The 15,808-nt window shown below is 30.9% G+C and overlaps 3 protein-coding genes across 6 annotated transcripts; 2 read left to right on the top strand and 1 right to left on the bottom strand.

Annotated features, from left to right (window-relative positions):
• Positions 1-1,683: 1,683 nt before the first annotated feature.
• LOC104648073 (protein DEEPER ROOTING 1-like) lies at positions 1,684-4,034 on the top strand. The gene is made up of 5 exons (XM_069298798.1): positions 1,684-1,819; positions 1,914-1,974; positions 2,815-3,410; positions 3,502-3,664; positions 3,761-4,034. The coding sequence occupies exons 1-5, from the start codon at positions 1,814-1,816 to the stop codon at positions 3,778-3,780; spliced, it is 846 nt and encodes a 281-aa protein (XP_069154899.1). The 5' UTR covers positions 1,684-1,813; the 3' UTR covers positions 3,781-4,034.
• On the bottom strand, positions 2,678-12,173 carry LOC101265934 (exocyst complex component EXO70A1). Its single transcript, XM_010324520.4, has 3 exons — positions 10,039-12,173; positions 9,895-9,946; positions 2,678-2,906 (listed from the first exon to the last, which is right to left on the bottom strand). The coding sequence occupies exon 1, from the start codon at positions 12,001-12,003 to the stop codon at positions 10,213-10,215; it is 1,791 nt and encodes a 596-aa protein (XP_010322822.1). The 5' UTR covers positions 12,004-12,173; the 3' UTR covers positions 2,678-2,906; positions 9,895-9,946; positions 10,039-10,212.
• Positions 3,966-7,684, top strand: LOC101252597 (sm-like protein LSM1B). 4 transcript variants are annotated; one of them, XM_026031561.2, is made up of 6 exons: positions 4,718-4,905; positions 4,995-5,059; positions 6,471-6,539; positions 6,617-6,732; positions 6,847-6,909; positions 7,167-7,684. In XM_026031561.2, exons 2-6 carry the CDS (start codon positions 4,999-5,001, stop codon positions 7,242-7,244), a joined length of 387 nt encoding a protein of 128 aa, XP_025887346.1. In that variant the 5' UTR covers positions 4,718-4,905; positions 4,995-4,998; the 3' UTR covers positions 7,245-7,684. The 4 variants fall into 4 exon arrangements, with proteins under 4 accessions (XP_004241918.1, XP_069154897.1, XP_025887346.1 ...); XM_069298797.1 differs by having other exon boundaries at positions 4,761-4,905; positions 6,471-6,512; XM_004241870.5 differs by having other exon boundaries at positions 3,966-5,059.
• Positions 12,174-15,808: the final 3,635 nt, after the last annotated feature.

A 15,808-nucleotide genomic window follows, 5' to 3' on the forward strand; every position in this document is an offset into this window, starting at 1 on the left:
CGACACCTGGTGTTCTTTTTATTTTTTATTTACTTTTTACCTTCTTTTTGTTTGTAAATTTACGTTTATGTTTAAAACAAAATTTAAAAATAACAAAAGGAAGAAAAGAAACATATATTTTTATTTCTTTTGATTATGGTGTTAAAATATATTTTCATCAAAGTTATACAAAAGCTCGTAAAACTTGTAATTTCACAATATAACATATACGATCATACATAGAACGTATAAAGACGGATTTAGAATTTTTAAATTGTAGATATTTTTTTAGCTATTAATCACAAAATATAAGTAAATAATCTTATGACTTGTTATTAAAAAAAAACATACTTAAACACAATAGGAATTTTTTTTAAATAAAAAAACTACAATAAATATTATTTGTACAATAGAATTTATCTTTTTGTAAAAATATTTTTAAGGAAGAATTAGCAAATTTAATTTAGAAAATACCCATAATGGAATCAAATACGACTTTGGGCACCCACAAAAAGTCACTATTCCAAATATTTATTTGTTGACTGGTGCTCACTATTTAATTTTACACTATTTTTTCAATTTTTTTATATAAACATATATGAGATTAATGGATACTAGCATCCCAAATTTTTAACGTGGGTAACTATATAATAATTTATATAAATCTTTTGTTTTGTCAAATCTAATTTCGACGAATTTATTCCTAAAACTATTTACTTATCGCAGATATACGTGAAACATGTTCAATAGTCAATTTTGACTTAACTTAAAAGTAACTTTTATACATGTAATATTCACTTTAAAAACCTCACTAATTCTAGCTAGTTATACAAAAAAAAATAATTTTTGATTTATATATTTGAACATTTTTTTTATATAGTATAATTTTTTGACAAAAATTAGAATTTAATTGGTCATTCTGCACTATATATGGCTACGTCAATAATGCTCTAAATCTCGGTGAATGTGTGTCCTACAAATCAGGTGCAACATGATTATTATTGAATAAATATAAACACCTTGTGAGCGTAAATTTTACCCGAAATCTTATGTAAGATAAATATAGATGGAGTACTTAATTAAAACTCAAAAGTTAGTCCATGAGGTACGATGCAACCATATATTTATATATATTAGAACATTCCATTCCGTCGACACATATTAACAATTTTGATTAGCTAGATAAGATCTTGTCTATTGCTTAATTACTCAATCTTAAGCGTGCTTAAAGTTTGACCCTCTCAACACAATCAAGAAAAGAAAATTCTAGACATACGTCCTAGAAATTTTGACTTTATTTATGTGATTTAAATTAACTAAAAAACTAATATTAACCTTTGGTTATAGCTAGTGGTTTCTTTGAGATTATTAATATCTATTTTTTTTTATAAAAAAAAAAAATTATGCCTAAAAGGATGCCACAATATTAGGATTAATGTTGAATATATGTCATGGATTGATGTATTTCTAGACTTTTTAAAAAAATATATTTTGGTTAAACACACTCTCCCATGTATCTATCTTTGTACTGAAATGCGTTGTTCCATTTTTGTCCATAAAATTATACATATTAGCCTAGTTGGTACTGTGTACATACTTTTTTACACCTTTAAATTGATGAACATAGACATTTTTTCTACTATCAACTTGGCTGGTAGGCAAAATTTAGGAACTTGAACCATACTACTATATAGTTAATTAACATTCTCATGTCCATCTTTATTTATTACTGTATGTATTACTAGCAAAACTTCACTTCTCATTGATCTGCAATACACTCTCTTTTTATTACACAATTTGTATTTGTCTACAAAGAGGTTTAATTTCTTCAAATATGAAGGTTGGTATAATTAAGCTTTCTTTATGGTAATGTTATGTGTTTATTTTGGAGGTTTTTGTTTATAATTTGGTTGTTGTTTTGGGGTTTCATGTAGTTGTTTAGCTGGGTGCAAAATAAGTTCAATGGTGGACAAGTGAACAAAGTTCAAACCAAAAGTAAGTTTTCTTTTCACTTCTCTTTTTAGTTGTTGTTCTTCCTATGGATCTAAAGTTGACATGCATGCTACGACTATGATAAGAAATAGTTTTTAGCGTTGATAAATATGTATATTAACATAGAATACACAAATATTTTATCGTTATTAGATCTAATGTTGATATAGACTTTAACAGCATTTACGAAGAAAGCTAGTAAAACATATATTTAGTAACAATTAAGCTACTGTCATTAATTAATTATCGTTAAAAATCATTTTTTTCCTATAGTACATGCATGCGATCTTAGGTTATTGGTATACTCGTTATAAATTGTTGTGTTACACTGTCGAGTTACTGGAATGATATTTATATACATGTCTTGTTGAAAGTAAATATCAGGGGTGTAGCTACACTCTTTGTCAAAATATTTAATTTAACATTTTCCGTCAGAAAATTATATCGTATATATACTATATTCAAAACACTAGCACTACGAGACAATAAATTTCGAAACCTGAGAACATGCTGGAGTGTCTCCATGCAACATATATCAAGGTTTCTTCTTCAACTGAAACTAATATTTTTAACGCATGCACATGTACATAATACTAAAATATCAATAAATACATATATAATAGTCAAAATTCATAATTTTAAAAATATAAAAATTCAGTAATTATAAGTAGGAGCATATACACAATTAAACCTACAAGCTTAGTCGTATCCATAAGTTTTAACTCAATATTAAAAAATCTATAAACTCAAATAATCAATAGTGACATGTCAATTCATAAACTTTAAATAATGAATTTGCTCGAGTCAAAAATTTATTTCTAACTCTATTTATATACATTACAGATCAGCCAAGTAAAGAACCTCGAAATGAAGAATTCAACGGTTGGCCTGATTCTTTATTAGCCATTGGAACTTTTGGTGCCAGCAGCAGTTCTCTAAAACCAAAAATTCAAAACGATAATGATAATGATAATGAAATCTCAGAGGACGTTAAGCAAAGTTCCTCTCCAGATTTAGCAGAATTCACACCCGAAGAAGTTGGAAAATTACAAAAAGAATTAACAAAATTACTATCTAAAAAACCCGCGGCTGCTGCTAAATTAACAGCAGCAGCCGAAGGTCGACAAGATGGTAATCTCCCATTAGACAGATTCCTAAATTGCCCTTCAAGTTTGGAAGTCGATCGAAGAACTTCAAGCAGATTTAGCAGTACTAATTCGGAAATTTATGAAAATCTTGATGAGGAAGAAATTGATAGGACTATTAGAGCAATTATTGGAAGATGCAAGGACCATGTTTGCAAAACCAATAATAAAAAAAAAACAGTAAATGGGATGAAATCCGTTACATTTCTTCTCAAGAAAATGTTTGTTTGCTCAAGTGGTTTCGCACCTACTCCTAACTTGCGAGACACACTTCCCGAATCGAGAATGGAAAAGGTAAATAAATTTAAATTATATATATAATTTTATATGTTATCGTGAGTTGAATAATATCATATTTGATCTAACGTGAAAATTTACCACGCAGCTTTTAAGAACAATATTATCAAAGAAAATAATCCCTCAAAGTGCGTCGAGAATATCAACAAAGAGATATTTAGAGGATCGATGTGTACCAAAGGAAGAAGTAGAAGAGAAAAAGCGAGACAAAACTTGTGACGGATCTAAATGGGTCAAAACCGATTCGGATTGTGAGTATTATTTAATTTAGTTTAATTTATATACTAAGTTTTAAATTTAAATAATTATTGTCTTAGCTTAATTAATCTCTTTTTTTTTTTTTGCAGTTATTGTTCTGGAAATTTGATAGAGCTCTATGGGTAAATAAATGGGATGTTCAAAAAATACTTTTTGTTTTTGTTTTTTTTTTGGGCAGGATACTTCTTATTTTTCCATGGTTGTATTAATAATATACACTCAATTGATGCAACACATGTTGTGTAATACGGAAGAATCTTGCATTTTGTACTTCTTGAGGAATTTTAATTTTTTTCAATGAGATGTTTAGTTAAAAAGAATAATTTTTTTTATTTGGTTATAACATTGTTTTCAATGAATTAATAGTACGAAAGATGTCTAATTTTTGTAGGAATGTAATTTGTATTTGTGCATTGGTAAAAATATAGATACATATCATATCAAATTGATCAATGCGTAATTCATATACAATTTCCAACAAAACTCATGTATTTAATACATAGAGAGTGATTTTAGCTCAATCACCTTAAGGTTCTTTCATTATGGAAGATCTCGGTGTATATTACACTAATTTTACTCCAATTACCTTATTTTAAAAGATTTTGCACACGATTATTCTTAATTAATTATTTTGTATTTATATTTTTCTTTATTTTAATCGATCAATAAATTTGATATACGTGATAAAAAATTTAAAAAGTAATTATAAATTGTAAGTATTAAAATTGCACCTAAAAAAGACTTTATAACAATCAAAGGTAATTTATTTTTATAAATTTCTTATTCTATAATTACAAAATATTTCAATATCACATAAACATTTTAAGAATAACTATGTATGATATTATCTTTTTAATCTCAAACGTTTATCAATTACACCACAATAATTATCAATATAATATATTTATTCAGAATCAAAAATCATTTGTCACACAAGACTCACCTAATTTGATATAAAAGTCACAAAAATTTCATTTTTTTTATTTTAAAAAAAAAAAAACAATAATAGAGCCTTATATTTCTTACCATCTATCAAACTTTATTAAGAACTAGATTATATATATAACCCCAATATATTTTCCGATTATTTTGTAAAATTAGATCATTATCGTAGCTCCGCTCCATATTTTGGGGATAGGCCGAAATTAGGGCTAAGGATTTGCAGATCTGAGAATTAGGGTTTATTTTTTTGTTTATCAGTGAAGTAGTGAGGTTACTGTTAGTGTAGAAGAAGGTAATTTTGAGCTGCCAATGCAATTTGAATTGAAATCGGGAATTTTTTTGGTTAATTTTGGTTCACCGGAAAAGCTAATTTATATACAGATCAATGTCTTGGGCAAGTCCAGAAGATATTTATCTCTCTACTTCTCTTGCTAGCTATCTTGATAGTGAGTTCCTTTCTCTTCTCATGCTACATTGTGTTTTTGGTAAAAAAAAAGTTTTGCCTGATACTAGTTCGAGTGGTACTGGTTCAAGTAGAGCAGAATTGTTGTAGAGGATTGAAGTTTGATGCTAATAATATGCTTTTAAGTCATTTTTGTTAATAAAAATTGGATCTTTGAGTAATGTTCAGAATGTGTATGTTTTACTTAATTGTGCCACTGGACCTTCAATCTTTGATTGCGGTTCTGATACATGTGTAGAGGTTCTGTTAGTTGTTGGTGCTAGTAGAATTTCTGAATTAGAATTCCGCTGAGATTATGTGCTGAAAATTACATGAGCTCATAAAGGCTTAATTTTTAATAATGAGTATTACTGGTTGGAGTAACTATTTATTTATTGTCTAGAGAAAGAAATAGCCTTACTAGAGTAGATTGATCTACTTGAATTCAAGTAACACATTTGTCATCTCTTTCTATTTTCTTAGCTCATAAGTTAATGTTAGAATTTTGATCTAAGTACCTTCTTTAATGGAAGGATAGAATACCAGGAAGATGTTGAAAGTAGATAGTTTCCTCTGCTTAAGAAATCAAAGAAGAGATGAGATTCCTCCTCTTGAATGTAGAATATATCTTGGAAGATGTTGAGATAGTGAAGTTTTTTCTTTAGCTTAAGAAAATCAAATCGGAGATGAGATACCTTGGAGTCCCCTCTTGAATATAGAATATATTTTGTCTAGTGTTTCAGTGTTAGAACTTACGACTGTTTTATTGGAGAGGGTGAGGTGGTGTTTTGATATAAAAATTTAGCTTTAAAATTATTTCACTCTTTTCTGTTCAACCCTAGAATTTGTCTGTTCTTGATGCTGGAATAATAATGATCCTGTTAATTTCGAGGGTGACTAGCATTTGATAAGGGTAGAGAAGTGATAATAATGGATATCCTTAATAAGAGGATGATATATGTGGCCTCCAGACTTCCTATATGGAGCATTGACGTCTCAAGTCTATGTTACAGTGATCTAGCTTGGTGAAATTTTTTCTTCATCTTTCTTCCCCCCTTTGATATTTTTCATTTTTCCTAGTAAAATGTTGAACACCGCTTCAAGAAACTCGCATACCCTGTGAATAGAACAGTGCTCCAGACACAATACTATATAGAAGTAACTCATTCAAATCTACATCAGAAGAAGGGGCATTATGTGTTGTGGAGAAAGCTGCTTCGAAAAGCTTAAGAGTAGGGGAATTTATATTACTGCTGTATGCATTTGGCAAACTAAGTACAAATTGCCAGTCTTTTTTTTGTTTTAACTTAGTAACTTGTCATAGTCTTATAGCATAAAGCCATAACTTGTCCTGTTTTTAGCTCCCTAGTCCCTATCTTTCTTTTTCTTATTTTGACTTGATATATCCTTCACAGAGAAACTTCTAGTGTTGCTGCGAGATGGGCGGAAGCTTTTGGGTACGCTTCGTTCTTTTGACCAATTTGGTAGGGTTCTCTTGTCATGACTTCAGCTTCACAACAATAAATAACCCGCTAAAGGAAATGCTATCTTCCATTTGTAGCTAATGCTGTTCTGGAAGGTGCGTGTGAGCGTGTTATTGTTGGTGAAATCTACTGTGATATTCCATTAGGTCTTTATATTATACGAGGGGAAAATGTCGTGTTAATTGGCGAGTTGGTATGCATTGCACTTTCTCTCTCTCTCTCCTCAACATTTTCTTTTAAATGAGCTTTGTTTTATACTTAGTATACCTGCTCTTTTTTGCTCATATATTTTGTTCTGATTGATAAGGATGTAGATAAGGAGGAACTTCCACCACACATGACTCGTGTCCCAGAAGCTGAGATAAGAAGGGTATGAACCCTTTGCTCTTTAGCTGTCTAATGTAGAAATATGTAATTAAGTTCATGTTTAATGAAACAACTTACTTGATGATTGAGATCTGAATGATCAACATTAAGATACATTATGCAACACTAATATATTATTTGAAATCATACATTCGTGTTGCATAATAATGTAAGTTCTATTTTATATCTGATTTTAAGTGAATTATGAGATATCGTCTGTGTTTTAACTTCTGTTTGATTCTGTCTAATTGTGGATATCAGGCCCAAAAAGCAGAAAGGGAGGCTACAGATCTTAAAGGTACAATGAGAAAGAGGATGGAATTTCTTGATATGGATTGAAGTTTCTTGATCATATCAGGTTCAGCTTGGAATCATGCCATGCCTTCTGCAAATATTATCGCAGTTGCTTGGTGGTGGCGAAAAGTAACTAAGACTTGGGTTCTCTTTCCTCACTGGCTGTACCCTGTATCTGTTGGTGTTCATTGTAACATCTACAGTACATGATTGCTTCTGGATCGGGAATAGAGTTGCTATTATCTTCTTATGTTTCCTCTGTTAAATGTTTCGAGTATGGTTGGTCCATCTTTCTGGTAGTATGGGTACTTGACCTGTTGATGGTATGGAGAACGTTAGACTAAAAACGTTGGTAAAAGTGATCTAAGGTTCTCCCACTGTTGCCTTATTTTTGTATGGGAGAATGTAACTTCTATGGTTATTTGTATAGACTGAAATCAGGATTCTGAATTTTATCCCATTAAAAAGACAGTTTACTTTGTTTATATTTTGTGTGTTGATTGTTAATGCGCACCTTCGGAAGTCGGGGCAAGGCTACGTACTATCCTCCTCAGACCCTTCCATATGATTACATTTGGTATGTTGTTATAGTTGTTGTATATCACATTTATTGAATTTGTTTTTTTCTAGGAAAACAAGTTTTCTTTAAAATGAGAATTATGACTTCGGAGTGGTAGTAGGAAAAAATTAAGTCTCACAAGTGGCATTCAATATTTGATTGTCTCATCTTTACCCTCCAAGTTGCACCACCCCACTTCTTTAGCCACACACACACCCCAACCCAATGGTATTTATTCTAGATTGTTCACAAATACTTTTAGGATAATATTATATTTTATGTACTAACAGACAAAAAAATTAACTTAAAAACATTTTCTTTTCAAACCAAACGCACCCTATTGCAACATGAACCTGAAAAATCAGCCCTTGACCATCCAAATTTGGAGAATAATCTTAATCTATTAATGAATGTGTTTTTTGGAAGAATATGGGTCATGAAGATTTATAATTGGTTTATAGTGCATGGAGAATTGACGTTTATATACGTTCACAATCCTAGAAACAATAGTTAATTTTGATTAGAAGAAAAAGAATTCAGCCAAAAGCATAAAAGAATTATTGTTATTTTGGTTTAAATTTTGCCAAAATATTTAGTTGCACTTATACTATATTTTATTTATCATGATTAAATGCTTTTTTTCAAGGGGGGTGGGGTGGGATCTAGAGTTTCAACCCTTCCATATCTCACAGTCGTCGAGGTCACTGCTGGTCAGTGATTTTGGCTAGCAAATAAATACAACATTTAAAGACGTGGTCATTTTGCAATTCACTTCTAAGATTTCAAAGTCAGTCCAATTTCTTAATTTTGAGCCTTTAACTCATTCAAAGCATTGAAGGGAAACAAGCAAAATTGATTGACCAGAAGAAAGTCTAGTAGTACATAATTGACTAGTCAATACTTTCTTACTCATTTGACTTGCATAGAAGGCTCTTAATTCCCTCTTGTTTTCCTTTAATAACTCGTGGGATTTTGATTAATTTCACAAAATATGACTTTCACAACTAAGAGGATATTTAATCCTGGGATTATAACCATGACAGATTATTCACGTTCCAGCACCGAAGTCAATGAAGTGGTTGAGAGTTTCAGATTTGGAACTCATGGTACAGCCTAACCCCAATTGTTCCTTATTTATAATGTGGCAAAGTAACATTCATAATCAATTAGCAAAGTATTTTCCATATTGGGGTCAACAAACCAAGTTCTCTATACTTTATACTATCTCATGAAGTGTTTGTTTGTTTATTCACCAAACCTACAACAAGCTAGGGGAAAATTCTATGTTACTCATTCTGACTTGTTCCCCAGAATACATAGGCGGCTGAAGACAAACCTAGACCATTCAAAATTGAACAGTGATGAACCCCTTATCTGACCTTTCAAATGTACAGAAGCACAATTCGGGAAAAAAAATTGTTAGGAAAGACCAGCTAGAACTACTGTGTATAGGGCACGTTACAGAGAGACGGTGTAAAATATAGATATGTGGAACGATTGAAACTGCAAATGATATACTTACAAGGGTAAACTAACAATCTGAAGCACTACAGAGAGTAAAGTAACACATATATATTGTGTTCTAACAGTAGCAAATTATAAGAGTTTCGAGTATTCTTCTTTTTATGAGATAAGGTAAAGCATTCATGTTTGAGTGTAGTAAACAATTCAAGTAATTGGTAATGTTCTGTTGATCTCCAACAACAGCTAATAAGCACTACTTATCCTTCTTTTATTGTTTTTCTAAAGTATAAGCACTACTTACCCTATGTCCCTCCACCAGTAAAAGGGTAAGCAAAAAGCTCAATAGTTCTGTATGGTTTTAGATTGGAAAACCATCAACAGCTGTTTTCATTTCACTGTAAAAACCTTAACTTGTAAGCAGTAAGAATCAACGCAAACACTATGCAACAGCAACGATATACCTAATGTGATCCCACAAGTGGGGTCTGAGGATGTACACTAACCTTACCCTCGGCTCAGAAGAAGCAAGGGAATACCATAAATCATGATATTGTTAGTGGAATTTTGAAAATCGAGTTTCAGTTGTTAGGGATATTGACCTTAGAAATGTTGCCTTCAATGTTCATATTATATTAAGCACCTGATAAGAGATGCATGGGCTTAGAGGGTAACCTGCGAGGATAAACGAAACTCTGTACTCGTGATCTTGATGGCTCAAAAATTTCTGAGTAAAAACCAAATGCACCAATTCAGATATGGACATAATGAAATAATAAAATCTAACATATGGAAGAAATACAACAACACCGCGCTTACAGGGCAGGAGCATTTAGGCAGAGGCGGAGACTATCATAGATACAGCTGATCTTACCAAAATTTTCTGCTTTGCACGACAATACCTTAACTCCAGAACCTCAGCTCCTACTAAATGACTCCAGGAAAAAATTCAAAGAATATCCTAAGGTTCTAATTAGTGGAACTTATATCCTTTCACTGAGATCTTCTTCTTATGTGTTGAGAAACTTGGTACCCCTCGAAGAAATCCAAGACAGCAGTCTCAATGTCCTCACCGGAATACTTGATATAGTTTTCCGGATGCCTCCCACTCTCAATATGACTCCTGAACCTTCCGAGAAATGATCTATAAGCTGGGATCAACTTCTCAGATACAGAAATACGCAGCTCCTCCCGGAGCTGGGTATCCGGTATCAACCAGGTGGACTGAGTCCTATGTACCTCTTCAAACATAGCATTGAAGGTCTTAAACCGCTCTCTCAACGCACTCTTAGACACCCCAGATGAAAAACTGCCTTTAACATGTAAACCCTCATCTCGCAAACAATGCAAAACAGTCACCCAGGTTGATCTCTGGTAGTTTGTAGCTGCTTGCCTAAATTTCCCTGTTAATTTCCTTAAACAATCATCCCCTACCATCTCCCTTAGCTCAGGTGACCCTTTAATCTTCTGAACAATATAATGTACATTGTTCATCATAAATATATGTGCCAATGAAGTATCTCTATAGCACTTAGACTTACCTTCCAAATTGAACTGCAAAATCACAGCAATCCAGATCAAATGCAGCGCCAACGGGGTCTGTGATTCTAGCTCCGCAAAATCCATATCAGGAGTGTTTGGATCACTCGAATACCTTGACCCCGTTGATGGCTTTGAGACAATCAATTCAGACATGGTCTGTTTGTAGTCTGAAATTAAACTTATGTAGTTCATAACGTACCTAGTCAAGGGATGAATTGTCCCTCCAGGTACAGGAACCTTGGAAGGTTCTCGAAGCACTGCATTTTCAAATTCAGATAATATCCCTCTTGCAGCCTCCGCTAACCTAGATAGTATCTCTACAGTTTGAACCCTAATTGATTCCGAAGATTTTGAATCGAAAACAATCTCAATGTCCACTAGCAAATCCGATAAAGCATCATGAAGATCCAATATCTTAAACAACTTCTCCGGTGATCTCCGACTAATGCTAATGGCTTCAGCAAAATTGAATAGCTGAATAGCTGGACCTTTGATAGTCTCCATGAAACAAGCATCGTCCATCGCAGTACCTAAACCTTCGAAGATTTGCTCACAGAGTTTCTTCTCACTAGCGAAAAGTATCCGAACGCATACTTTTGCAGCTCGTATCCACCGCCGGATCTTCGTTTCTAGAATTTCCCATTCTAATCTCTGGATATCTCCGATGCTCAGCTTCTCTATCCCAAGTTTGCGGAAACTCGAGTCCACTGCAGACTTCCGTACACTGCCATACACCTGAATACACTCCCGAAGATATCCGGCCAAAATCATTCGCTCGGCGATGCATCGGAGATCGTAAATTGCATCCGAAGGCATTAGATCGATTTCACGAATGCTATTTGTAGGTCGATAGCTACAGCTGCCGTTACTCTCTTGATGCTCCAAGTCCTTGGTCAACGGCGAGTCATCCTCGTAGTCTTCTTCAGGCAAAGGACTACTGTCAGTAAGAGATTCAGCTTCCACAGGATTCGTATGAGCTATGAGTATATTCCGAAACTCATCTTCAAGCCTAGCCATAGCGATCTGGATCGCACTATTAGCTTTGTTCTGATCATCGGAAAGTGTAGCAAACTCCATCGACCGTTGGATTTCATCAACAGCTTGCAAGTACCGATCGATCTCATATCGATCTCCGGCGAAGATCATCTTCTCTCTAGCATCTTCCGACGCCGTGGAGTCCCACCGGAGTATTATCTTCTCAGCTGACTCAAACGCAACGACGTCGTTTCCCGGTGGCTCCATTTCAACCTTTGAAATTTCGGAATCTCGAAAACAATTTTTGAGCTTAGAGAATCGAAATGAATGATAATGAGAAATTTAAAAATGGAGACGAAGGTGAATTGAGAGTTTTTATTATTTATTGTTTTTCTTCGAAAAATTAAAGTGTTAAATTTGTATTTGAAGAGATACTTAATAATAGTGTCTGAAATTTAAAAATTATATATTTTTCTCTACTGTTTGAAAATGGACTTTTGAAAAAAAAAAGTAAAAATAATGATTCCACCGGCGGAGGAATTATTTGAATATTCCGATGGCCGATTCAACTGGCTTTTATCTTTAATTTTAGAGGACAAAGTAAAATCAACAAACAGAAAGTACCGTTAATTATTAATTTCATTCTGATTTAATCAAAAATTTTAAAAAATATTATTTTATTTAATTAATTGAATTTAAATACATTTTTAATTGGATAACATGAAGTGTTTTATATTCTTTTCTTAATTTTTTATTAAGAATTTCATGTGGTTGCAGAAGTTTGAAACTATTTGATTAGTTGAGTTGGTCAAGTATGATGTTTTAAGACTGTTAGGGTGTTTTTCGATAATTTATCTAAAATAAAGAGAGATAAAGTAAAATAAAGAGTCAAGTATTGAAAACAGTAATAAAATTCAGCAGAATTATCAGTTTCATCTCTAAACTATTAACAGCCTTGTAAACACCCTTTTGTTTTGGCTAATTAAACATGAATATACATCAATAATATAACATGAGTAAAATACACATCAAATTTTCGTCAAGTTTAAAAGTGTTTTCAAAACTTCTCTCTAACTAATAAAACTTTCATATTCCTACAAGAGTTTGAGATTATTTGTAATATCATGTGATATATCAAAAATAATATCTAAATTTAATTCATCGATTAAATAGATATTTTTAAACTAACAATATTATGAAAATAAAATTAATAATTTATTTTAAATTCAAAAATATCTTTAATACTTATGCGTATAAAAAAAAATGTGGAGCCCCGGAGGTGGTGGAACTTTTGTCCTATATATGTGCACACTCTTTTTACAGGACAACATAGGAAATGTTACTCATGTCCTAATTTCTCATGTTGCTCATAGTCAAATACTTTATTTTTAATCGTAAATACATAAAAAAAAAATATTTTTTTAAATTAAAATTTTATATATTTGAAAATTATATAAAATATTATTAATCATAATAATTATAATTAAAAAAATATTTATTTCAATTTTAAAATTTAAAATATACAGCATAAATAAGACGAATTAAATAAGAAATTTTCGAGTAAATGTCACTTTACCTAATTTTGTGAGTTTGAAAAATAATATTTCTTTTGTATTTGGCATGGGTTAATTGATCTTCTTAAGTTTTAAATTGATGATTAAAAATAAAATGGATCATGTTTTTATCTTTTCGAATTCGCCAATTCAAAGAAACTCATATAAAGTGCTACGACAAAATGGTTTGACTTGTAACAATTGAGTGGCTATTTGATAAAGTAATAACGTACCATTACTATTTATGATTAAGCGATAGAGATAAATATGAAAATACATATAATAGTGTTATAAATTAAATATAAATATTTGATCTGAATAAATGTTTATCGCCTAATCGCTTGAATAAGTAATCAAACACAAAAAAGTAAAAAGATTAATTTCGAAAAATATTTCTTCCATACTAAATGCATCCTAATGTTTCAAAACATTCTTCATTGTTTTTATTTTTTTTCATTAACAAAGAATGACATAAGATATTTTTTCATCGAAAATATTTTTTTTGACTATGAGAAACCTCAAAATTCTAATATAACCATGAAATTATCCAAGCTTTTCCATATCATAGCTACTATATTATACGCATAATTTTTTATAAACGATACTATAACAAATTTCTAATTTTTTTGGTTACCAGTATAAAGAAGATAAGTAATTAAGAATTTAATGAAGTCAACTTGAAGTTAATGATAATTAGTCGACAGTATTCACGTGCTAGCTGCTGCACGATATGGTTGATTAGGTGGTAATTACTTTCCAAATTCCAAAAAAATAAATGCAATGGAAATTAAGTTAAAAATAATAAAAAAAAAAATTAACCTTTTATCATATTCTCTCTTTCTATAAACGAATAAAAAGTTTAAAACATTATTTTCTTCTATTTAATTTATAAATGGACATAACAAATTATTTCCAGAAAATCAAATCATTTATAATGGTTCTCTATATTTGAAATGACATTTCAATTCATAGAATTCGAATAACTTATTTTGTCCTTACAATTATAATGCAAATATAAGACATAACTACATACATTTTCGATTCATATATATATTTTAAACGTAAACAGTAAAAGTGTCAATATTATCATTTTATATCAAATAGTATCACATAAATTGAAACGGATAAATCGCTTCTACCCTCGAAGCCGGCGGGCAACAATTAACTGACACCAAATAAATATTTAAAGAGGCAAATCTGGGATTGCACGAGTGCTAGCTATATAATTAGCTTTAATTAACAAGTATTAGTAAATACTTAATTAATTCATCATCTCAAAGACGTGTCCCATCATTAATTAAACACTGTTTAGATTAATCTTTTGTCCCTCTAATTGTGTCGTTCCAGCTAGCCTTACATAGTATTGAGCCAGTGAGTTTCGTAGGGGCGGTTGTATATCGGTTGTTTTGATTTTAAAATTTATTGGTTATTGAATTGTTTTAAAAATAAGTTGACAAACTAAATGACATTAATTGGTAGATTGCATCTTGCTCAAAAGCAAATATCGATAAAAGTTTGACGTTGTGACTCAGTTAGAAATGAAGTATGAAACTAAAACACTTAGCCAATAACTTTATATACCAAATAACATAAATGTAATTTATTTATTATCGCATTATCGGTTAACTTATTAATGAAAAAACTTCAAACCGTAAAAAGCTGATAACCCAATATAATAAAATGATCAAAACCGCTATTGAAATTTTTAAATTAATAACTCGTCATCGATAATATCAATAACTTTTTTCTATCTCAAACTAGCTGTTCCAATTCAAGATTGTATATCTTTTATTTGAGCACCAAAACATTTTGATACACCCGACCTCGAGATCCTCCTCAAACACGATCAAAAATGGTTTTGAGAACATTGTTAATGTGACTTAACACATTTAATTTTCACAATTAATTGAAAGATATCTTTTTGATTGTTTTATGTAAAAGATATATTATATATTTAAATTATTTATTAGCAAATATGAAATAAAGTTTAACACAATATGTGTTTTAACTACATAGTGGAATGATTAATAATTATAGTAAATTTATGAAAATTTACCAACAAAATGATTTTAAGAAATGCATGTTTTGAAGAATAAAACTCCAGCTTATAATAACTTCGATTTATTCGTTGAAAAATATTATATTCACGTCCTCGTCACTAGTTTAAATGGAAGTTTCTAGATATAATATCATGTCTTCTCATTTTTTTTTTGTTTTTTTGGTTTTAAGAAACAATAATTAAAAGAGTTACGATTAATTTATTTTAAAAAATATCACACGTATATGTTTTGTAACCTGACATAAATTTCTAAGAATTTAAAGGTACACTACTGAGCCGTCCAAAAGACAAATTAGGATTCCATTTTTCATTCGACATGATATCATGATATGTTATTATAAGATGAAATTAAAATTTTATTTAGATATGTGATATGAAATTTTGATATTATATATCTTTTCATAAACACGAAAATTCCACAAATTGTAAAATTATTAAAATAGTATCAATTGTTTATTCA

This window comes from Solanum lycopersicum, chromosome 6 (assembly GCF_036512215.1).
Source record: "Solanum lycopersicum chromosome 6, SLM_r2.1".
NCBI lineage: Eukaryota > Viridiplantae > Streptophyta > Magnoliopsida > Solanales > Solanaceae > Solanum > Solanum lycopersicum.

Excerpts from the sequence above, each read along its gene's own strand:
- LOC101265934 (XM_010324520.4), bottom strand. The coding sequence starts at position 12,003 with ATGGAGCCACCGGGAAACGACGTCGTTGCGTTTGAGTCAGCTGAGAAG.
- LOC101252597 (XM_004241870.5), top strand. The coding sequence starts at position 4,999 with ATGTCTTGGGCAAGTCCAGAAGATATTTATCTCTCTACTTCTCTTGCT. Across the intron at positions 6,540-6,616 it reads TCGTTCTTTTGACCAATTTG|CTAATGCTGTTCTGGAAGGT; the intron begins GTAGGGTTCTCT and ends TTCCATTTGTAG. Across the intron at positions 6,910-7,166 it reads CAGAAGCTGAGATAAGAAGG|GCCCAAAAAGCAGAAAGGGA; the intron begins GTATGAACCCTT and ends TGTGGATATCAG.
- LOC104648073 (XM_069298798.1), top strand. Across the intron at positions 1,975-2,814 it reads GAACAAAGTTCAAACCAAAA|ATCAGCCAAGTAAAGAACCT; the intron begins GTAAGTTTTCTT and ends TATACATTACAG. Across the intron at positions 3,411-3,501 it reads CCGAATCGAGAATGGAAAAG|CTTTTAAGAACAATATTATC; the intron begins GTAAATAAATTT and ends TTTACCACGCAG.